The sequence below is a fragment of the Pelophylax lessonae genome (genome assembly GCF_965119305.1).
Source record: "Pelophylax lessonae genome assembly, chromosome: 4".
NCBI lineage: Eukaryota > Metazoa > Chordata > Amphibia > Anura > Ranidae > Pelophylax > Pelophylax lessonae.
The window spans coordinates 243,264,576-243,289,256 of record NC_138771.1 but is presented as its reverse complement, the minus strand read 5'-3'; the positions used below and the strand labels follow the sequence as shown (position 1 = coordinate 243,289,256).

The window sequence follows — 24,681 nt, the reverse complement described above, 5'->3', positions numbered from 1 at the left end:
CTTTCTCCCTTCACCGGAGCGATCGTAGTGTGACCGGCGGATATCGGGTCCGCCGGTCACACGCACTGACTTATCAGTGAACGAGCCGCGGCGGGCGCTAGCGCAAATGGCTCCCAAGTCAGTGACAGGCGAGTGACGTATCCATACGTCACTCTGCCTGGCCGGGGCTGACCGCCGCAGTATATAGTCGTGCGGCGGTCGGCAACCGGTTAATATACACTTATTGCAATTTTTTTTTTTTTTTGCCAAAAATATGTAGCAGAATACAAATTGGACTAAAAGGATGATAAATTTTGATTTTCTTTTTTTTATTTTTTTTTTATTTTTTGGGAATGTTATATAGCAAAGTGTGAAATATATATTCTATATATATATATATATATATATATATATATATATATATATATATATATATATATATATATAATTTTATTTTTTATTACAGAATTGTCGCTCTTTTTACAGTTTATTTATAGCTGGAAAAATAACAATCGCAGAGGTGATCAAATACCACCAAAAGAAAGCACTATTTGTGGGAAAAAAAGGACATCAATTCTGCTTTGGTACAGTGTGGCATGACTGCGCAATTTTTCAGATAAAGTAACGCAGTGCCGAATTGCAAAAAATGGCCTAGTCATTAAGGGGGCAAATCCTTCTGGTCCAGAACTGGTTAATGAATGGCAGGAAGATCAATGGACTACAAGAGCTCTCACCGGCACCTTTGCACTTCATTGTGAACTACAAGCCTTCATCCGCAATGGGTGGCGGTACCAATGGACTAACTTATTCACAGGAAGCTGTGAATGAATGACACGGCTGCATGGGCAGTGCCCCGCATGCCCGGGCTTTTTTCCAATTGTGACAGCAGATGCAAGCAGAAGATCCCCCGCCTGTTGTCACAAAGTGGGGAGTGTTAGCGGCAGGAGATTGCTGCATAGGATCGATCATGTTACATAGTGCACCCTAAATATGGGTATAACATGTACCTTGCTCCTGATGGTGAACTTAGCCTTTAAACAAAATAGATCTGCCAAGGCAAACTGTGATTAGAGGGGCCAGCTTTAGACAAAATAGGGCTCTAAGTGGGTCCCCATGTGCTGAAATAATATGCAGATGGAAAAATATATTTGCATAGATAAAACAAAGTTTCTACAATAGCAGGTTTGGAGATTATGCTCAGTGAAAGTTTGGCAACAACCAGGGAAATTGTAGGATTATGGGGGTCCTGGGTAGTTGCCCAATTTGCGCCCCTCTCCCTCCAAATGCCATTGCTGTAATTAGAGATGCATACAGACATAAGTGCCTGTGAAGAGGACAAATCGTACCCGCACTTTTGACTACCCTCATGCCAAAAATGGCATGTGTCCAAATAAAACCATGTATCAAACCGTTTCCAAGGTGGAAAATGATCAGCTCTGAAAAGCATGGGACAACGTATCTATATCAAAATCAAGTAATATGGTACTGACTAAGCCCTGGTAACATTATGAATTGGCACAGGAGTGCCGTCCACGTTCCTATTTAATCACATGTGACTCAGTGCAGTTTGAGCCCTTTTATTTTTGGATGGGCTCAAATTGCACTGTGTTGCACCAAAAGTAGTCCATGCACTACTTTTAGTAACTCACTGCAACCGGATTGCATGGTACATTTTATACCATGCGATCTGGTGCAAATGCACTGCGTTTGTGACCTACATTTAGGGTGTCGTTACTTTACCATTTAACACACTAATCCCACCACACACATTCCTGTAGCAATGTGGTTGTTGTAGAGACCAACGGCTGGAACTGTGTCAAGTCAAATCAAAAAATGTCGCCAGCACACTAAGGATCTCCAGAGTGGGGCCAAAGCTTTAATCAGCGATCACGTAGTTAGAGATAACAATGTTTCAGAGCCATACAGGACCCCTTCATCGCATGCCTGATGAAGGGTTCCTGAGTGGTTACGAAATGGCAGAGATGTATAGTAACTAAGTAGAACTACTTCACTACTGTACTTAAGTACCGAAAGGCGGTATCTGTACTTTCCTAGAGTAGAATTTTTTTCTCCTACTTCCACTTTTACTTCACTACATTTTTTTCAATGATTTCAATACTTCTACTCCGATATTTTTTTTTTTTTTGTGCTGCATAGTTACTCGTTACAATTATAAAAATTACCACTGCCAGAACAGCAGATAGCAGGTTTCATGAAGCTCAAAATATGTGTATTATCAGCGCATACGAAAATAAATGCTACTGTATGTAAAAATAAAAGCTGCATTTGAAATAATAAAAAACAATATGATGATCAAACTTTTGACTTCTTTCTTTAATAACTACATAGCACAGTACTTGTACTTTTACTTTCAGTACTTGAGTAGCAATTTTTTTTCAAAACTACTGGTACTTTTACTTTCAGTACTTGAGTAGCAATTTTTTTTTTTTAAAAACTACTTGCAATACTTAAGTACAAAAAATGTTGAATACTTTAGTACTTCTACTCAAGTCACTTTTTGATCGAGCACTTGTACTTTTACTCAAGTATGGGTTTCGAGTACTTTATACAACTCTGCGAAATGGTGCTATCTGCTGTAACTATGTGATTGCTAATTAAAGGTTAGGAGGTACTCTTGAGATCCTTGGTGTGCTGGTGACATTTTTTGGGTTAACTTAACATGGACACCCAACTGCAGTGCATTTTGAATGCAGTGTGGAAACTGCCACAGATCGTGGGTTTCCCACACCACGTTCTGGTGTAAACCCAGGCTAATAAACACTAATAAACTTGAAAAAAAAAATACTGTTGCAGTTGGAAACCCAAAGAATCTTAATATATTGTGATATGTAAAACTACAAATATCTTTTATTTCTTATTTGTTTAAGGCAACTTCTGTTTCAGGCTTCATACACACTAGTGTTTTTTTAAGCTACTAGAAGCTGTTATTAGCATTTTTTTTCTGCTCCTAGGAGCTAAATAGTGTTATCCTATGTGTCCATGCACGCTACGCTATTAGCGTTTTTTGAGCTTCGGCATCTAGGAGCAGAAAAAAAAAGTTTCTTGCAGTGTTTTTCCAGTTAAAAAAAATAAATAAATGTTCAATGCTCCTAAACGCTACTAATAGCTGTGTTTGTAGCTTAACCACTTTACCTCTGCTCACAGTAATATTACTGCGGCAGAGTGGCTCGTTATCGTCTGACGACGTAGTACTACGTCGTCAGGCACTCCCCCTTCTGGGCGGCGCTTGCGCGCCGCCGGAGGCTCGCTCCCGCTGTTTTCATTCACAGCGGGAGTCGGGCCAGGGGAGGAGCAGCGGCGATCGCCGCTGCTCTTACCCGATCGTCGGGGATCGAGTCTGGAGATCCGCCCGCTGTGTGTAAACACAGCGGGCGGATCTCCATAGTGACAGGGAGTGACAGATCGGACTGTTCAGCATAGCTGGACATCCGATCTGTCCATGACTCACTCAGTCACCTCCCCCCCCTACACGTCAGTAAGCACCAGGCATACATTAACCCCTCCCTCTCCAATAAAATTAACCCCTTCCCTGCCAGTGTCATTTTTACAGTAACAGTGCATATATATAGCACTGATTACTGCAGTAATGTCACTGGTACCCCCAAAAGTGTCAAAAATGTCAGTCAAGGGTCCGATCTGTCCGCTGCAATGTCGCAGTCCCGCAAAAAAAATCGCAGATCGCCGCCATTACGCGTTAAAAAAAAAAACACCAAAAATGACAGAAATCTTTCCCTTTGTTAGTAAACGCAATAACTTTTGCGCAAACCAATCAAAATACGCTTATTGCGATTTTTTTTTTTACCAAACATAGGTAGCAGAAAACAAATTGGCCAAAAATGTTTAAAAAAATTGGTTTTTACATCTTTTTTGGGGGGAATTTCATATAAAAAAATGTTAAAAATATTGTTATTTTTTCAAAACAAACACTCTTTTTTTGTTTATAGCGCAAAAAGTAAAAATCGCACAGGTGATCAAATACCAGCAAAAGAAAGCTCTGTTTGTGGGAAAAAAAGGACGTAAATTTCGTTTGGGTACGGCGTCGCACGACCGCGCAATTGTCAGTTGAAGTCGCACAGCGCCGAATCGCAAAAAGTGGCCTGGACGGAAGACAGCAAAATCCTCCGGTGGTAAAGTGGTTAAAAGAACACTAGTGTGCATGGAGCCTTAGTGTGCATGGAGCCTAAAGCCTCCTACACACGAGTCGAAAATCGGCAGGGAATTTTCGTCCGACGACCGATCTGCAGATTTTTGGCTTGTTTAGTATGATGCTTCCGACAACCGACTCCGACTTTTCGGCCGAAAAAAATCTGGTGTGCAGGCTATAACATTTTTCTCCGTCATCAAAACGCGTCCGATTTTCGTGCAGTCAGTACAGATTTCGACAGGGAAAAATCTTATGAGCAAGACTGGGCATGCTCAGAGAAGAAAGAACACAAAGAAAGCAAATCAACACATGACATCACTTCTGAAGTAGAATTTTGTCGTGTGGGAAAATTTGTGGGCAGTCTAGAGCACATTCCAACCAACAAAACACAACTCTGGCCAAAAGACGGACATTCGGTCGGCCGATAATCGTTGCGTGTGTACTAGGCTTTAGGCTACGTGAATACAGGCGGTTTGGCCTGTGAGCATCAAATCTTGATGTTTTCAGGCACCAGATAGGCACAGGGGCAGCATCTTGTTCTGACGATCTGGCTCTGAAGAAGAAACGATGCCTCGAAATGTGTAAGCCTATACAGCTTCGGGGGGCGATCCAATCTTGCTCTCGATGCTGAGGACTCTATATTTTGTCTGATATGCCTTTATCAAGAACTCGCTTGTGAGTATTTTTATTCCATTATTTTAACAGACTTTTTAAGGATAATGCACTAGGCCGGTGCGCCCTTGTGTTTGTTTGTCGTCTTTAGTCGCTGTCAGCGGCTTGTCAAAATTGATGAAAGGCTAAAATACGTGAAGGCTGGATGCTGTACTGAGTAATATGGAGGGATATATGCCCCAAATACAATTTAAATACTTAAAACTCCAGATGTATTTGTGTATTACCCCACCAGTACTGCTTTGAAAAAAGAAATGCTAATCTGATTCAAACTGATTAGAAAAAAATGTCTTTGCATTTTTAATACCACCACCATACAATAATGTCTCTTTTTATTAACAGCAAGCGACGATGTTCGAGAAACCTTTGCCAAAGCCAGAAATGGAAAGTACAGACTGCTAAAGCTGGATATAGAAGATGGTTTGTAATACAGTTCTATTCTTTCTGCCGTCAATGCAAAGTGCGTGTTCATGCACCAGAGTACAGATATATTTAGAGAACTGCTCCTTCCATGCCTCATAAACAGCAGTTTTATGTTGTTTTTTCATTTAATTCCTCTGTGTGTCCTGGTGACTATGGTTACCAGGACTGGAAGTGAAGGAAAAACAAAGTTGAAGTTGTCGCTCGAACAAAAATAAATGGGGAGTTTTGTAATAGGGACATTGGTTAAAGTGATAATGTCACTGTGCTATCCAGAGTGTGTTTCTACTCCCCTCCCCTCCCATCTATATCAGTTACACTCACATTATCCGTGATCCAGCATTGCTGCTGCATCAGCTGCCACCAGATAGAAAACCCAATGCTTCCTGATATGGGGGAGCATATGACATCCAGTTATTGACCATGTACAGGTCACTAGGCCTGAGCACTGTCACAGGACACGGGGGAGGGGGGGGGTTATAACCCCACTCCCCTTGTCCTCCGACACAGGATGACTGCAGCTCTGGATCGCTGGAAATATAAATGTGAAAAGTAACAGTGCCTCTTTAGGGAAAGTCTTTCAAAAGGAACACAGATGACACATATAAAGCATAATCAGATTTTATTCTCTTCTCTATCCAAAATGAAAAACCATTTTCCTGTAGACATACTTTTTTTAAAAAAAGAAAAACGACTTAAAGAAGTATTAAACCCAAAAGCAAACATTTTTTTATATTCCAGCTTACCAATTCGTAGATGTGATGCCTGCTATAGTTTAGGCTTTCTTTCATTTATTTTTGCCTGGTGATCTGGCTAAGTAACACTGTTGTTTTTCAACGGAACAAAGTGTCCTGTAAATGTAGCAGTTAGTCTTGAGACAAACCCTTCATCACTGGCAGGGGTGCTTACTATGATCAGTTTTTATTCATGTAAAACCTTTATCCCAAAAGAAAAAAAACTGATGCTGTGACTGCATTGTGAGCTGGAGCTTGGCTTAAATTTTCTAACATTACCCACCACCCAGACTGACAATGCTGCTGTTCAAATGTGCTCCTGTTCTCCTTCATCCAGAGTGAGGGCACCCAGATCACCAGGTGAAAACAGGGAAAACAGCAGCCTAAACAAAAAAGCAGCCTAAAAAAAAAAAACAAACTCAGCCATCACATTCAAGGATTGGTAAGCTGCAATATATTACATTGGTTTCAAGCCTTAATAAACCTCAAAACAGAAATAGAATATATTGCAGCTTACCAATTCCTAAAGTGTTACTAAACCCACAACAGTAAAAATCAGTCTGTATATGCAGTAAAGCATGCTGGTTATACTCACTGTGGAACCTAAGGGGTTAATCCTCTGCATTGTGTAAAAAGGATGTTTGATCCTGTCTTCTGTGATCTTCCCCTTCTTACTCTGTCCCCAATCCATCTCCTACCTGTACAGAGCCTTGGGGGCACTCTGCACATGCTCAGTTTAGTGTGTATTGCTAGAGAGCTTTTTTATTTTTTCTGGGAGGGTGTATGTGATTAGCACATGCCCAATCAGCACTGTCCAGACAGAGGGTCAGGGGTCCTGCAGCCTCAAAGACAGTCAGAGGAGAATGAAAACTCCTCTTACAAGCTTTAACCAGACACTGATAGAAGTCACAAGACTGCTATATACTGCTAATGAGAAAATGTATTTAGCAGTTTATATTTTCTAAAATAAATGCATTTGCATGTTCTTTGTACTGTGAGAGACCAGATACTGTACAGTGAATGTAGGGTCCTGGGTTTAGTAACACTTTAAATGTGATGGCTGCTTTCGTTTTTTTGTTTTTTGGCTTTTTTTTTCTCCTTTATTTTCCCTTGGTTATCTGGCCAGCAAGGCAGCAACACACTTTCCACCCACTCCACTGAAGGAGCAACAAAGACGTCTTTTGGCATTGCATATTTGACGAGAGGGTAGTGTTAGATGCACTAGCAGATTTCGATGAACTTGACTAACCAATTAGAGCCAAACTACAGCTATTACAATAACCATAAATGTTACAGCAAACATTTTTTTCTTCTTTTTTTTTTTTTTAAATACGTTTTTTTAATATGTATAAAAGCTGAACATTGCAAGCGCCCCAGTCAGTGTTAAATGGTTTGTCTCAACCTTCTAACTGCCACTTTTGCTGGACAGCTTGATCCATTAAAGGAAGTTGAAGATTTGATTACGGGATCAACAGGTCAAAATCAGTGGAAAAAAATTAAAAAAAAGGAAACTAACGCAAGCCACCACATCTAAAAATGTCTAAGTTGCCATGTATTCCAATTCTGTTTTGGGGTTAAATACTGCTTTTAAGTTTTTTTTTTTTTTTTTTTTTTTAAATATCATTGCTGTATGCAATCCAGAGGGCAGTTTCCAGCTTGTGTTTTTTCTATGTAACTAAAGCAATCAAGTATTTGTTGAAATGGGCATATATATTAGATGAAACCTTGCATATATGTCCTGAAATCTAGGTATAGCAGCAATGTACTGAGAACATTTCTAGTCTCCTCTAAATTCTTCTTTGTTTTACTAATAGAGCAATTGACTGTGAGTGTTCGTGAAAAGCCAGTAAGCTCTTGGGACAAAGACTACGACGACTTTGTATTGCCAGTTTTAGAAGATAAGCAACCATGTTACATTTTGTATCGTTTGGATACCCAGAATGCACAGGGCTACGAATGGGTCTTCATTGCCTGGTCACCAGACTACTCTCATGTAAGTGCAGGCCACAGCTGGCTTTACAGAATTGATATCTATTTTCATTATTGTTAAAAAAAAGATGATTATATGTAAGGGGCATGCAAAATACATTTACAAGAGAAAATTAAATACGATTAGGGGATTTGGTCAGAGTTTATGGTGCTTAAAGTTGTTGTAACCATCAGACATGAAATATGAACAAAGTACACCCTCCTAGATTTTGTGCTTGTCTCTATCCAAAGCACTGATTTCTGTCTGCTGCGTCCTTCCGCTGCTATCAGCATGAGTCACTTGTGACAGCTTTTCCCAACCCAAGAGATAAAAAAAAAAAAAAAGTGTTGGAGGAAAGCTCCAGCACACAGTTTGGTACTGATCTCTTCAGCTCTGCATGTACTCTGTGTACTGTGTGAGGCGAAGGGGGGTTCCTTCCCTTCCCTCCCCTCCCCTCAAATCGGAGATCAGAGCTATTCTCTCTGAGATCTGCACTGTGAGACTTCAGATCCCTGCTCCCTGCTTGTCAGAGCTGAGGGATCCTGTGCAAATTCTGGACTTTTGAAGGGATGTAGACAATAAATTGCTGCAGATAAACAGGTATAACTTACGTGGGGGAATTTGTTTAATCTCTGTGCAACACCTGAGGCTAGTTGCTTCACTGGGTATTGCTGGTAGGTAGTTGTCTCCTGTCTAAATTTGCCCTAGAATGTGTATGTATGAATGTGAGTTAAGTGGGGTACACATTATAAGAAAATCGGGCGAACGATAGTGCGATTTTCCTCGTCGTTTTACAGCAAATCGGAACCAGTGAACGAAAATTTGTATGAAAATTCTCTTACGACAAAGGCTTTTTTTGTCATTTGTTTCTGATCATGCGCAGTCTTTCTTTTCTGATTTTTCTTGTACAAAATTCGTACGAAAACAGTAAACATTAAACGAAAATTGTTAGTTTTGTTCCCGTACGAGAAAAATTGTTGAGTCTGTCCCTTTGAGAATTTTCGTACGAAAAGTCGGAATCGGTTGTTGAAAGTTGTGTACACACTATACAAAAATCGTACGAAAATATTCTCCCGATTATCTTCTAGTGTGTACTAACTTTTAGAGGCCTTAGATCAGTGGTCCTCAACCCTGGCCCTCAGGGCCCACTAACAGGCCAGGTTTGCAAGATAACTGAAATACATCACAGGTGATATCATTTGCTGTTCAGTGATTGCAGTACTCTAGTCTGCATCTCCCCAAGGTAATACTTAAAATCTGGCCTGTTAGTGGGTCCTGAGGACCGGAGTTGAGGACCACTGCCTTAGATTGTAAGCTCCTTGAGGTAAGGGTCTTATGTCAATGTACTATATATGTGAAGCTCTGAGTAAATTGACAGCACTATATAAGTACATTTTTATATGTAAGCACACTTTAAATTATTTTTTTTTGTAATTCTTTATTTAATAAATTGTTACAATACCTGGTAAACAATCTGTACGATAGCAAGAAAACATAATGCACAACTGAATAGATAATAGTGTCGCAGCACATCAAATGAGAGCAACAAGATTAAATTATATCACAACAATGCAGCAACTGTCTGAAAGGACACAGACGTAAGAGAGACTAATTGGTCCAGTAAATAACAACCTAATTTTGTATTTTTTGTTTCTTACTAAGACGTCCGGTAACTACGGTTCACCGGAGGGTAAAAGACATGATCAATGGGAAGATAACCTGAAATAGTAAATAATATAGTGGAATGGGAAAAGAAGGAAAGGAAAAGGAGGAGAGAAGGGAGAAAGAAAGCCTGGGAAATGGGAAGAGAGATAGGGCATTGAGCAGGGCCTCTCCAGCCCCGGCTCCAGAGCCTCCGACTGTGGGAATTCCTGCAAATAAGTATCCGTAAAGACAAAATGCTGTTAGGGTCTCCACTTGTCCCAGAAGGCCTCCCCCTTGTCATAAAGCATGGCTGTGAGAGCCTCCATGTCTCTCAATTCGTTGACCTTAGAGAACCAGAGGGATTACGGGGGTGCAGCAGGCGACCTCCAACAGAGCGGAATACAGGCTTTAGCAGTGTTCAATAGGTAAATGGTAAGGGACGCCTTATATTTTTTAATGGGCCTCAGGGAGAGATGGAGCAGGCATGCCGCAGGGTCGTCTTGAGAGGTCTACATTGGTCAGCTGACATATAAAGTCAGTAACCGCTTGCCAAAAGGGTTTAATTTTGGGACAGTCCCAAAAAAATTTGGAAAATGTGTAACAGCGCCAGCAGAGATCAAGAAACGGTGAAGGAGTGAGGGCACCCTGTACTACCTTGTGAGTATCTTGTAGTTTCCTGAATTTTTGTAGCCATGGATGATTTATGAGCGAAGTGAAGGATTTCCTCTTTTTGGGAGTCCGTGAATTTGACAGCCTCCCACCTCGTCAGAAATGGAGGGAAATAGTCAGGAGGGGGACCTATCAGGGAGGCATACATAATGGACAAGCAATATCTAAGCGGCTCACGCTTGTGGCAGATTCGCTCTAAGTCCCTGAGTGGTCTATAAATACCGGGAAGTCGGCTGCACTTACAAAAGAAAATGCCTGAGTTAGAGACCACGCCAGAAGTCCAGGGGGGGGGGGGGGAAATCTCCAGGTGCAGTCAAGGAGGCCGCTGGAAGCTCTCTGTCAGGCCCGAGGAAGTCCCAAAGGTGCAGGCGGCCTCCAAGCCTCAAGTTCTGGAATTGCATACCCCCAAGGCCTGGCTCAAAAATCCGGGTTGTCCATGACGGGTCACATCGGAGAGGGCATAGGGGAGATTGAAGTGTGACGGGAGAGCCTCCCGGACAACCGTGAGTGTGCTCCCCAGGGTAGGGTGTTTACGGAATTCCTCTGGGAGAGGAAGGGTAATCCAAGGCCAACTTCTAGCTGTGTTGCCAGAGTCCTCCCATTTCCATGGCCACCCAGCTCTTGGCTGCAGTGTGACAAGGCCAGTCGACCAGCCTGGTGAGGTGAGCAGCTCTATGGTAAGTCTTGATACATGGTAGACCAACCCCTCCTAGACTGAAGTTGTATGAGTGGTCTCTGATGAGACCAAACAAATTCCCTGAACACAGTGTCAATATGCTTGAAAAAGAGGAGAGGAAGGTGGATGGGTAGGGCCTGCATCAGGTACAGAATCCTGGGTAGAATGGTCATCTTCAGAGCGCTGCAGTGGCCAAACCAGATAAGGGTGAGAGAGTGCCAGCGTGATAGGTCATTAGGTATTTGTTGGAGCAGAGGGTCAAAATTAGAGCTATATAGATTGGCGGGGTCGGCAGCGATGCTCTCTCCTAGGTAACAGAATGAGTCCAAACCAAGCCAAACTTAGCAGAGCGGATGCAGTTGTTACAGTGTGGTACTGTCCAATGCGAAGAGTAGGGCCCAGGATTTGGAGAAATTGATCTGGAAGCATGATAATGACCCATATGTATGAAGGGCCTGCAGCAAGTGCGGTAGTGATGACAGGGGGTCTGTAAGGAAAATAAGCAGGTAATCCGCAAATGCTGCGACTATGTGGGCTCCAGACAGCTTCTGGAAGCCTGCGATCCTTGGATCCCCATGGACCACGCAAATGGCTGCAAGGAGAGCACAAAGGTCAGGGGCGAGAGTGGGCAACTCTGTCGGGTGCCATTAGAAATCCCGAAAATAAAAATAAAAACGCCACTGCTGCAGAGGGGTTGGAGTAAAGTGAAAGGATCCATGTCAACATCGATGGCCCCAGCCCAATATGCGACAGCGTGGCCTGGATAAACTGCCAATTGACCCCATCTAAAGCCTTCTCCGCATCTGTAGATAGCAGGAGAAGGGGATGTCAGGTGGATCTGGATGCATGAATGAGGTTAAGTACCTTGATCCTCTTTTCCTAGGGTTCTCTAAGTGGGATAAAACCGGCCTGGTCAGTATGAATTAAACTCGGGATGTGGAGAAGTAACCTATTGGTCAAAATTTCTGCAAACAATTTTAGATCAGTGTTTAATAAAGCAATAGGGCGATAGCTCCGGCATTGAGTTAAGTCCTTGCCCTCTTTAGGAATTAAAGAGATGTGGGCTCTAAGTGTGTCCAAGGGCATATGGTGACTGTCCTTAAGAGAGATGAATGCCGTAATCAGATGGGGGAGAGGGTCCCAAAGAAGGATTTGTAGTAGATAGGAGTGAGGCCATTTGGGTCCTGGGGCCCTTTAGGGCTTGGAGTTCACCAGGGCCACCCCCAGCTCCTCCATGGTAATGAGTTCCTCAAGCTCCTCCCTCACCTCCCTGGGGAGCGAAGGCATGCCCGAGGCAGAAATGTAGGACCGGATGGTCTCCACAGAGAGCTGGGAAGCCGGCGAGTTAGAGTGAAGGTTATAGAGAATCTGAAAGAAGGAGCAAAATTCCGCCACTATATCCCTAGAAGCGATTAGTTTCAGGCCGTTAAAGCTCAAAACAGATGGTTAAAAGTCCTGGTGCGGGGGCCACGTAGGGCACGGGACAGTAACGTACCGGCTTTGTTTGAAAACTCGAACATGGAGCGTCGAGCCCACGCCATTTTTTGTTTTTTCTTGTGAAAGAGGAGGAATTGCAGTTCCTCGCGGACCTTGAGATGTTCTGAGAAGGTAGAGCTGGCGAGAGTTGCCTTGTGTGAGGGCTCAAGGGTCTGCAGTTTTTTTTAAAAGGTTATCGGTAGCCTGTTCACGTTTTGAGTTTAGTCCCTATTTTAATGAGGATCCCTCTAACTACCGGTTTATGAGCCTCCCACAGTACAACGGTTGTCCACAGAATCTCGGTTAGTAGTGAAATAGTCCATCAGAGCGGTCTGTAACGCAGTAAGCGAGTCTGAAGATTGAAGCAAAGTTTTGTTAAGCTTCCAATCGAGGGGGGTCCTAGGAGAGATGAATAAATGAAGGGTAAGATGTATCAGGGCGTTGTCTGAGAGATAGATGGGATCGATTTGAGCCGACACTACTTTGGTGAAGTCTTTGTGGGCAACCCAGAGATAATCGAGGTGGGAGCACCTGTGGTGGACTTGCGAAAAATAGGAGTAATCCCTATCCATTGGGTGCAATAGTCTCCAAGGATCAATCAATTGGAGGGAGGAGAGGTCTGTTTTTAAATGTCGCAGGCATGTGTACGACAGATGCGAGGAACCACGGGAGACATAAAGTTGAGGATCCATGGCACAGTTAAGGTCACCGCCAAAGACCAGAGTCCCCTCCATGAAGTCCAGTAGTACCAGGATAAGGTCCTGGAGGAACCGGGGATGGTCTGAGTTCGGAAAGTAGACCTTAGCAAAAGTAACTTGCACCTCCCCAATCCTCCCCTTGAGAAGGAGGAAGCAACCCTAGACATCCGGCTGCATCACCCCCAAGATCCATGGTACCGATTTGGCAATCAGGATACTGACTCCCTTAGCTTACCACAGCACGTCCCCCATCTCTAAAGCTAACGGGAAATCCCTAACCGGAGAGTTTGGGTATGCTGTCACCCCTAAAGTGGGTCTCCTGTAGGAAGGCCACTTGAGTTTGAATTTGCATAAGTCAGCCAACAGTCGAGAGTGATTTTCAGGGATAGTCAGACCCCGTATATTGAGGGAGATGATCTTCAAGGGACCCATGGCGTCCCGCAATGTAGCAGGGTGGGGGAACCCATAACACTTCGGAGCCGGAGAGGCCAGGCCCAGGGAAGAAAAAAGAATGGAAGGGTGAGGAGAAGGGGGGGGGGGCAGTAGAGAGAGGGGGGAAAGGGGAGGAAAAAAGAAGGGAGAGAAAAGGGGGGAAGGAGTAGTCTAGAGCAGTGGTCCTCAACCCTGGTCCTCAGGGCCCACCAACAGGCCAGGTTTGCAAGATAACTGAAATACATCCCAGGTGATATACCTTGCTGCTCAGTGATTGCAGTTCCCTAGTCTGCATCGCCCCAAGGTAATACTTAAAATCTGGCCTGTTAGTGGGCCCTGAGGACCGGAGTTGAGGACCACTGGTCTAGAGTACCAGAGAAAAATGGATCCCCAGGCGGGGGTAAAAAAAAAAAAGGCACCCGAATGGGGGGCCGCCCTAACTGGGTCACTGTAAGCAAGTAGGAGAGAATGACTGAGATGTACAGGACTTAGGACCAGGGGAACAGGTCTTCTGTAAGGTAAATAACACCAACATGTGATATCAACAAAACAATATTACATAAGAAAGCACACAGTAGAGCTAAAAATGTTAGCAGGGTAACTCTGAGCAACTACAAGGTAATGAGTTATGGCAATAGACCGGGCAGTCCCCCCTATTTCGATAGAGAGGGGTTCTGTCTGGAGCGGTGCCCGCCTGGTACCTGGTATGGTGAGTAGCTGTCCCGCCTCTCCCCCTGGAGGTTTTGGGGGTGGACATGGGCCCCTCCATGGGATAGTGGGACCCCCGGGTTCCCCCTCCTTCCTGTCAGGCTGTCCCCCCATCCTACCCCCCACTTCTGTTGGGGCTGTTTGGGGGGTCTGGTCCACCTCCTGGGGTGGGGGCATGGTGCTATGCTGGCAATGGGGGTGGGGGGGGGGGGTGCGCCGCCTGCAACAGGAGGATCGGCTGTGCAGGGGGGGGGGGGGGCTGCCATCGTGGGGGGGCTCCTGCCAGGGCCCCCTGTCCTGCCTGTGCCTGTCCTTGAGGTCTAGGCCTTTCTGGGTCCCTTGGAGCCTTGTGGTGCCACCATTTTGTTGTAGCCTTGTGCTGCAATGCACGGTGGCCATGGTTGTGTAGTCCGGCGGCCATTTTATGGTGGTTTGCCATTGAAAACAGCTGGAGCTCCATGTCTGTGTAGCCTTTTGGGCAGCATTTTCGGCGGTGGGAACCCCTCCTCATCCCCTGATGCTGACTCCTGGACTTTCATTTCCTGATCGCCGCTCGTGCAGTGCAGATTCTCCTGGTGGCTGCGGTGCCTGGTTTCTGCGGGGTGGTGAGTCTAGTGGGGTCCTCTCCCTCTCTGCCGAGGAGCCATTGGTGCTCTTTGACTGGCAACTGGGCTGTGCTGCCAGAGCGGTGGGAGTTGTCCCTTAGCAGTGTTTTCCACTTTTTTGTAGGGTCCCCCTGGTGACTCATGGAATCTTGGAGCACATCTCACCACCTAATCCGATTTCTGAGGCTGCGGGGCCCTCCGGGTTCCAACCATCTATCAATGCACTGACAGCGGTCCTGGAGTCCTTTGTGTCTCAGGTGGAGGTGGCTTTTGGGCGACGGGCAAAAAGCGCCCCCCGCCTTACCCTGCCTCATCTGTCTCATCAGATCCTGAATCTGATTCAGCGGCCAGGGACGTGGGTCACCCTGCTGGGTCTGCGACCACGCACCCTGAATCCTCAGATAGTGAGAATGTTTCCTCCACTTCTGCAACCGTGCACGAAATGGCGCTGAGACCTTAAAGATGGAGGATGCAGCTGCGACGGAGGCCCAGGTTTTTTTTGGCACTCCCAAGCCATCCAGAGCAGCAAAGGTGTTCCCTTTCACCTTCTATTTTGACAAAATTGTGCACTAAAGAGTAGGGACAACCAAAGCGTCCCCTTGGGGTCCCAAAGTGATTTGCTGGGCGATACCCCTATGAGGAGCCCCTTCTTAAGAAGTGGACTGTTCCATTGGTGGTGGACCCTCCGGTTTCCAGTTTAAACAAGGCAACTATGATTCCGGTTGAAGAGTCCCCGACCTTTAAGAACCCAGCTGACAGGAAGGCAGATGCTGTGGCCCGCAATATGTACACCCTGACTGGTTCGGCACTGGGGCTGGTATTCACCATTGCCCTGGTGTCGCAGACTCAGACCAAATGGGCTAAGCTTTGCGTCGTGACCTGGAGGGGGAGCAGCTCGCCTCTGCTAAGCTGGCGGACCAGCTGGTCCAGGGGCTGCAGTTTATCTGTGATGCCTCTTTGGATGCGGCTCCCCTAGCGGCTTGGCTCTCTGTTTCACCTGTGGTACTTCGGCCTGTCTTTTGGCTCAAATGCTGGTCTGTGGACCAGACTTCTAAAAAGGCCTTGACTGATCTTCCCTTTTAAGGAGATCGCCTGTTTGGTGCTACCCTGGATGACATCATTAAAGGTCTCACAGGGGGGTACCTTTCTTCCACAGGCTAATAAGGGCAAAGACCCTCTTCGTAGACGTGGGCCCTCCTTCTCGGCTCATTAGAAGTTTTTTCGTCCCTCAGGGTCAACTGACAAGGGATCAAAGCCTTTCAGGGCCTCCTCTGGAGGATCCAAGCGAGCTTGGTCTGAAAAGTCAAGAGCGGGCTTCTCCAGACCCGTGGACAAGGCCCCTTCAGCATGAATGTGCGCCCTTACCAGTATCTGGGGTGGGAAGTTTACCAGACGCCTGGACTTCCTTGGTACAAGACAAGTGGGTCCACAAAGTCATACGTGACGGCTACAAGATCGAGTTTCGTTCTTACCCTCCGGAAAGGTTCTTTAAATCCAACGTGCGACTGTCACTGGTCCGCTTACAGGCTCTCTTTGGGGAGGTGCAAGACCTTTTGCTTCAAGGGGTGATCGTCCCAATTCAGAGTTCGAAATGTTTTCAGGGGTTTTTATGCAAACCTGTTACAGACCCTAGGAAGGAAGGCAAAGTGCATCCAATTGTGGACCTCAAGGTGCTGAACTGCATTATGTGGGTGCAGAAGTTCAGAATGGAATCCATTCGCACGATGGTGGCTTCCCTGCATCAGGGGGATTTTGTTGCCTCCATCGACATCAAGGACCTTCACATTCCAATATGTGTTGGTCACCAGCGCTTCCTCCGCTTTGCCGTGGGAGAGGAGCATTATCAGTTTGTGGCATTACTCTTTGGTCTTGCCTATACTCCTCGGGTCTTCACAAAAGTGTTGGCCCCAGTGCTAGCATTGTTATGTCAGTGGGGGAATCGCGGTCCTTTGGTACTTGGACGACCTTCTTCTGCAAGCAGAGTCTCCTACTGCGCTGGTGGAAAACCTGGAGATCACCTTACTGACACTAAAGGAATATGGCTGGATTCTGAATCTTCAGAAGTCTGGCTTGGTTCCTTCCATTAAGCTAGACTATCTGGGTCTGACTCTGGTCTCGGCCTTAGCCAGAGTATTCTTTCCTCTGGACAAACTCCAGAATCTGCCGCCTGCAATTCGCTTCCTGCTGTCCAGCAGATAGTCATCCCTCCGGACTTGCATGCGGCTGCTGGGCCTGATGGTGTTGACCTTCGAGGTGATCCTGTTTGCACAGTTCCATACGAGGTCCCTGCAAAGGGAGATTCTGATCAAATAGGACAATAATCTGCAGTCTCTGGACAACCAAATCCAGCTGAGCTGGGTACAAAAGGGTCCCTGATCTGGTGGCTTTGTTCTCCAGCGCTCTGGCAGGGCAAATCCTTCCTCCCCTTGTATTGGACAGTGGTCAGCACTAATGCCAGCCTATCTGGGTAGGGAGGCATTCTCAACAGAAATTCTGCTCAGGGGGTCTGGACCCTGGAAGAGTCCAGACTACCGATCAATGTCCTGGAGCTCTGGGCGATCAGACTGTGCCTGGAACATTGGACGGATCGTCTCCAAGGATGTTCAGTGCGCATTCAATCAGACGATGCCATGGCGGTGGCTTATGTCAATCACCAAGGGGGCACAAGAAGTGTCCTGGTGGCTCTGGAGGTAGCCGGCATTCTCAGGTGGGTAGAACGTTTCGTTCCAGCCCTCTCTGCTGTACACATTCCCGGAGTGGAAAACTGGCAGGCGGATTACCTCAGTCGGCATGCGTTGGACTAGAGGTAATGGGTTCTGCATCCGGAGGCGTTTTTTCAGTTGTGTCTCCGGTGAGGCACCCCCGAGGTGGATCTGTTGGCGTCTCGGCTCAACAGAAAGGTGCAGAGGTTCGTGGCACGGGAACCTCTGGCAGAGGCCACAGACACACTGGTGGCCCTGTGGGGTCAGTATCGTCTGATTTACGCTTTCCCTCCTCTCAAGCTACTGCCAAGACTTCTACGCAGGATTGAGGCAGAAGGGATTCCGGTCATCTTAGTGGCCCCGGACTGGCCTCGTCGGACCTGGTACGCTGATCTCGTGCAGCTGGTTGCCAATGTTCCTTGTAAGCTTCCTCTCAAGCAAGATCTGTGGTTCCAAGGGCTTCCACCCTGCTTCAGTCACTGGCTTTGACATATTGGCTGTTGAAAGCCAGGTGCTGAAAGATAGGGGTTTGTCTGAATCGGTGATTCCAACACTGTTAAAAGTTAGGAAATCTATTTCTGGGAAGATCTACCATCCTACGTGGAAGAAGTACATCGCGTGGTGTGAGTCTCTTGGGGTTCATCCTCGCTCCTTCTCGGTCGCTCGGATCTTGACCTTCTTTCAACGGGGGGGGGGGGGGTGTTGAACAGAAATCGGCCTTGAGTACCATCAAGGGTCAGGTGGTGGCTTTGGTGGTCTTCTTCCAACGATCCTTGCCCACACACTCCCTTGTGCATACCTTTCTTCAGGGTGTTCGACATTTAGTTCCTCCAGTGTGGTCTCCGTTGCCGCCTTGGGACCTCAATTTTGGTGCTTACAGTTCTCCAGAAGCCTCCCTTTGAGAATCTTCAGGAAATTCCCCTGCTTACGCTGTCTCAAAGGTGGCCTTTTTGGTGGCTATCACCTCTGCACGCAGGGTGTCAGAATTGCAGATTTATCCTGTCCACCTTACTTGATGATTCACAGAGATAAGGTGGTCCTTCAGCCTGTCCGTCCCTTTCAAAGGTTGTCTCTGTTTTTTTATTTGAATGGAGACATTGTGTTGCTTTCCTTGTGTCCCAGGTCTAAACATCCTAAGTAAATTGCCTTGCATGCCTTGGATGTGGTTCAGGCAATTAGGGTGTACCTGGCAGCTTCGGAGTCTTTTAGGAAGTCAGACTCTCTATTTTGCATATGGATGGGCCTTTGTCCACTTCCTCCACGACCATTTCCTGATGAATCGGACAGACGGTGATTCAGGCCTATTCCATCGGGCACTCTACTCGGGCGCTCATTGCCTCCTGGGCCTTCCGTCATCAGGCATTGGTGACGCAGGTTTACAAGGCGGCCACCTGCTTGTCGATGCACACTTTCACAAAGTTCTATAAAGTGGATGTGTTGGCATTTGTATATGCTTCTTTTGGCCGCATGGGTTTGCAGGCTGCTGTTTAGAGGACCTGGTCCTCTGAGGGTATATATTTTTTTTTTTTTTTCCAGGCTAGCTCCAGTTGTTTTGGTTGAGCTCCTGTTGCCTGGTTGGCTACTGTTTAGCCTTGGGAATTTTTTTGCTGTTCCCACCTCATGTTTAACACTGCTTTGGGACTTCTCAATGATTAAAAAGATCAGGAGCTGTCCCCGTCAATGAACGAAAGAGAAAATGGGATTTTTGACTTACTGTAAAATCCATTTCTCTGATGTTCATTTAAGGACACAGCACCCACCCCTCTGTGGAGTTGTATTTTCTTCTGACACTGCTTGTAACAAAACTGAGTACCTATAGCAGAGAGAGGGAGTATACCCCCTGGAACTGCCTATAAGCGTAGCCAGACTTTTTTTTCTGCCTAGTGTCTTACTCCTGTAGGGGGCAGTATAACCCAATGGTTAAGAAGATCCGGAGCTGTGTCCATCAATAAGCATCAGAGAAATGGATTTTACGGTAAGTCAAAAATCCCAATTTTTGGCTCCTATAAACTTCAATAGTGTTTGGCACGACGTTTAGGGTTCACGGACTTCCCACTGGGTTCACCGAACATCCAATGAATTGAACTTATGTCTGGTTTGCTCAGCCTTGCTGGCTAGGCTGTGTAAGTTTCAGGATGGATAGACAAATACAAATCCTTTTGGAAGAAAAAATGGCTACCTTATGTGCATTTCAACTGTGTACTTGGCTGTTTGTCTTTAACCGTATATGCAGGTATGCTTTAAATTGATTGTAACAACTACTAATTATTTCTATTAGGTACGACAAAAAATGTTGTATGCTGCAACTAGAGCCACTGTGAAAAAGGAATTCGGAGGCGGGCATATAAAAGAGGAGCTTTTTGGAACCACTAAGGTGTGTGAAATTCTAAAGCTTATTTATGACTGAGGCTGATTTACTAAAGGAGTTGACTATGTTCACATAATAAAGTGTGTGAATATTCACTTCAATTATCCAACCATGTAAAAACGAATTCCTATTTGCTTTTTTTTTTTTTTTTTTTTTTTTTTTTCAAATTCTTTATATAAAAGAAAAAAGCATCCAGCAGAGCAATGTACAACAGAATGGGTAATATCTCACATAATACAAAGAGGATTCAAAGTAGCATGGTAGTATAAAGCGAGACACAGAAAATGCAAGGTATTCTGACATTAAAGGATAAGTCCAGTTAAAAACGAATGCTAAACCTGCTCTTTGCCACATTCTAAGACTATTCTATGTAACCCTGTAAAGCAAAAATCACTGTACTTACCTATTCTGCACCCTATCCGGTCTCCAGCGATGAAGCTCTGTGTAGGAGAGGGACAGACAATGGCTGTATAATGAATGGGAGATTACATCACCCCTAGAGTTACTATGGGGCTTCAGTTGAGTGCCTTTCCTGCACCCGCCTCCATGCTGAAGCCACTGCTGACAACTCAGCATAGGACTGGACCGGATCGGGTGTAGAAAAGTTAAGTACAGCGATTTTTGCTTTACAGGGTTAGATAGAATAGTGGCAAAGAGCAGGTTTAGCATTAGTTTTTAACTTCTCCTTTTAAGAAAACCCACTGCTCAGGCAGACACTTCAATTTTTTTAGAGGAAAACAAATGAGAACAGAGGGACTAAAGGACACCTATGGGCATAATACCCATTTGCTTACTTATTTCAGCTGCACATGACTGGATAATTGAAGCCCTGTTGACTAAGCTAAACTGTCAATGCAAATTAAAGGGTAGCATATTGGTAAATTTCCAACACACTTACCATTCCTCAAAGTGGTTGTAACCCTAAAAAAAAAAAAGAGCTCTTGTTCTCTTCTAGCACAATGCTTGGGCTGTCTAACCTGTCAAAACCTGGCTGATCCTGCCTGTTCCTGTGTCCCCCTTAGGTAATCATGACTGCTGATCCCTGATTACAGTGGCATGGTCAGTTTATGTGCCTCGGTCATCCCGCTGCTCTCCTCTCTCCCCCTCCCTCCCCCTGCCTGTCAGCTCCTGTGTGTGTTTGAGCCGCTCCTCCTCTTACTTTCTGCCACTATTAATAGTAAAGTGAAGTTAAATAAATATTACTGCCAGCCCCTCTCTTTTATGAAACCATCCTAAACTGTGTAAATGTTAGTGTAAAATGATGCCTCTAAATACCTTTTCTATCTTAGGCTACAGCGGGAGGGGCTGAGCGGGCAGGACAGCGGTCTGGTGATTTCCCCACTTGACGTCAGAGGGGATCTCTGGCCTTCCCGCTGTAGCTCTTTGATCAGAGGAGGAGAGTGACCGGCCATAAAAGATAATCGATAAGGTATTTAGAGGCACTCCACAAGGTATTTTTACACTAACAGTGTGTAGGATGGATTCATAAAACGAAGGGGCTGGCAGTGTGTTTTTTATTTTTAACTTTACAAATACTTTAAATTAAACTAGATTTATTTTTATGTTTTGATGCACTGTTTAGAAGGAAAATATCTATTAAGTTTTATGATTTCAGCAAACCTAGAAGGCTGTGTTAAACTGATACTACTCATCCAAAATGTATACAAAAGCAGTAACTATTGGGCCTTTGTCAATGGACCTTGAGCTTGTGTCAATGACGTTAGTGTGAAATGCTTTGGAGATGATTCAAAATTATTTGATGGGTGCATTTGACCTGCAGTTGATCTATGAATTCCACCCTTTAAAGCAGATACCTCCATGACTCAAAATACAAAGAAATCTAAATGCTTATATAGTCTGGTGCTAAACTAGTGGTGCACCGAAACTGAAAATTTAGGATGCATTTGGCCGAAAACCGTATTTTTTATACATAATTATAGTCTATTCAATTTTTTTAGAATTTGTTTTTGAGTACCACATAGGTGACTTTTCTCCCCCCTATGTGTTAAAAAAAATGTTTAGTGAAAAAATAGCAGCTGGGAATGTTTGTAAGTCCTACAAGCCAACTTTTGGTTGTCAGATCGAAGCTATTGGGCGGCAGCTGCCCAATTGCTTCCACACACCTCAGGATCATTAGTCTCCCCCTTCCCCTGTACATGCCCCCACCAATTTTCTCAGGCTCAGTGCTCCCTTAGACAGACCCGGAATTGGCATGGTTCGGGCTACCGGATAGAGGGGAGGGAGACCAGTGATTGTCCGTTTGCTGATCTTAGTAGGAACCCAGAAGCGCTTCCGGGTCCTGTTGTTTCTTTTTCTGGCTACTGTGGCTAGGGAAGAAGCTCTGTAACTTCAGTGGAGGACAGGTGAGACATCAAGGTTTAAAAGAGAACCTACCACAACTAAAAGTATCACATAGGGGGATTTTTGTCCTCTTTGTGATAAGAAATTAAGTTTAGTTTAAAAAAGAAAGATATAAAAAAGTTAATTTACAGAAGAGCATTGAAACCTTGCCCCCAAAAATTGAGCCCCACATATGAATGTAAACACATATGTTGGGGGTGCCTACAAACAAAATCATTGATTGGGCTACACATTACATATCACCACGCATGCCAGAATGTTAACAATACATCTAGGCCATTTATTCACGGTCACCTCTAAACTTATGAACAAGAAATAGCTGGAACCACAGAAAAATTGTCAGGGTTCTTCCAGTCTCCATAAAACAACAGCGGGTGCATATGGAATGTCTTTAGAGTATAGAAAGCCCTAAAGGAGCCATGATCTAGGGACTGCACTTGGAGGCACTCACCACCAAGTCTTGTTGTGGGCTGTCAACACACAGCATTTTTTTGACTGAATGGTGTCAGACCTGTCAAGTTTTGTTAAGTTAGTCAAACCATCCCCTGTCCTAGTTTACAGGCTAATCCTTCTATAGTGCCAAAGTAACAAATAGGAGGGATAATTTGACTCCTTGAGATAACATAGTAAGGCACAGGACAGCTCCAAATTTCTGACATGATCAATAGGTATTTTCTGCATTTACCAGACAGATATAACAAAACATTTTCAGTTGTATATACGCACTATTACTTCTATTATAATGTTACCTTGCAAGTAAAGATTTCCCCATTGAATAAATGCATTGCAGTACTATTTGCACTTTTAAATAAATTGCACAACTCTAATCTGTCTAGGCAAGGTAAAATATTGGCGTACTTAACTATCACTCTGTTAATGTCATAGGCCTCTAACTCAACAGAATATTTAATGTGACACAAAGTAACAACTTATTTACCACATAGGTGCGTAGCTACGATTCACCTAGGCCCAGGTGCAGGACCACCACCCTGCTGTTAAGGCTTGGAATCCTGATAAATCAACAAATTGTCTGCCTACAAGGAGTTATTAAGATTTGTTTCTTTTTGTAATCCTGAACAGCAGATCTGAAAACAGTCAAACCTGTACACATGGAATGTGATTTACAAAATTCCTACTTTTTTACAAAATTCCTACTTTTTTAGTCAATAGAACACCTGATCATACTAGAAAAAATAATTGCACATAATTGGATGACTGAATTGTACTGTATATTACTTTGTTGCCCTAAGTGGGGAAAAAGGTGCTACTTTAGTAAATCAAGCACACAAATTCAAGGTAAATTTAAAAAAAAAATGTCTGGGTGACCAACTGTTCATGGATTGAATAGCTGGTTTGAAGGGAGCTAAAATGCTGTTTAGGATCACTTTGTGAAACAAACAATACGGTATACCTTAAAATGTTTCTATTGCAACCAGTGTTAAAATTTTATTCACATGGTACAGAACTCAGTCAATCCTCCATTTATTATACCCTGAGGTAATTTACCTGTGCTGTTTTAGGAACTCTGACGTATGCTCAGTCCTCAATGTCTTCTGGTCTTGTCCCAAACAGGCCTTTTCTCTTTATAAAAATGTCTCAGAAATTTAGAGATTTCATTTTCCTGGAAAACCCTGCTTTCTTATTTTTACATCTTTTATTCCGTAGAGTAGAGAATAACAGGTTGATGGAAGATCTTCACAAATAAGACATACCAAAAATGTTTTATAGATTCTACGATTTCAGAGGCAATGCTCTTGTGAATGGAGACCCATGACCACCTTGGACACTTCACCTGAGAGCTCCACTTATACCACCGCCTACTTCTTCCCAAGATCCACCCCTCACTCCTCTTTACCCTCATGTCCTTTTTTCTTTTCCCACCCTCCTTCCTTTACATACTGCAGTTCACATGATTACCACCCCCTTTTCCAATTATGTTGACCCTTAGACCTTTACTCACATCTGGCCTCCTATTTCTGTTCTTCTAGTTCTACCCCACCCCCACCTTCTTTCTTGCTTCCAAAGTAAAAAAAAACAACCAAGAGTAGATGCCCCTGTTCCCTTTGATTTTCAGGGATGTCTTGGACTAAGGCCCTGTTCACACCTGAGTGTATTTTAGCTCATAAAACGCTCATCTCTGAAGTCTCAAACGCCCAACAAGCAAAATCCCATTCATTTCAATGGCCCCTGTTCACATCTGAGCGTTTTGTCTCCTGAAGCTTAACTTAAAGTACATGAGCTTCTTTTTTGGCAGATTACAAGCGTTTTTGATAGATGTCAATGCCTGCCTCCAAATACCTGCAAAAAAGCCTGAAAAAAAGCCAGACAAAAACACCTGTAAAAAGCCCCCCAAAAAACGCCTGAAAACAATACGCTCAGGTGTGAATCGAGCCTCAAAGTTTT

General features: G+C 44.6%; 1 protein-coding gene across 1 annotated transcript in view; it reads left to right on the top strand.

Annotated features, from left to right (window-relative positions):
* Window positions 1-24,681, top strand: part of TWF1 (twinfilin actin binding protein 1) — a 76,374-nt gene that overhangs the window by 39,722 nt on the left and 11,971 nt on the right. The window contains exons 2-4 of the mRNA XM_082255318.1: window positions 5,159-5,236; window positions 7,785-7,963; window positions 19,828-19,923. Of these exons, the coding sequence (XP_082111444.1) occupies window positions 5,159-5,236; window positions 7,785-7,963; window positions 19,828-19,923 (353 nt within the window). The remainder of the gene's footprint in view (window positions 1-5,158; window positions 5,237-7,784; window positions 7,964-19,827; window positions 19,924-24,681) is intronic.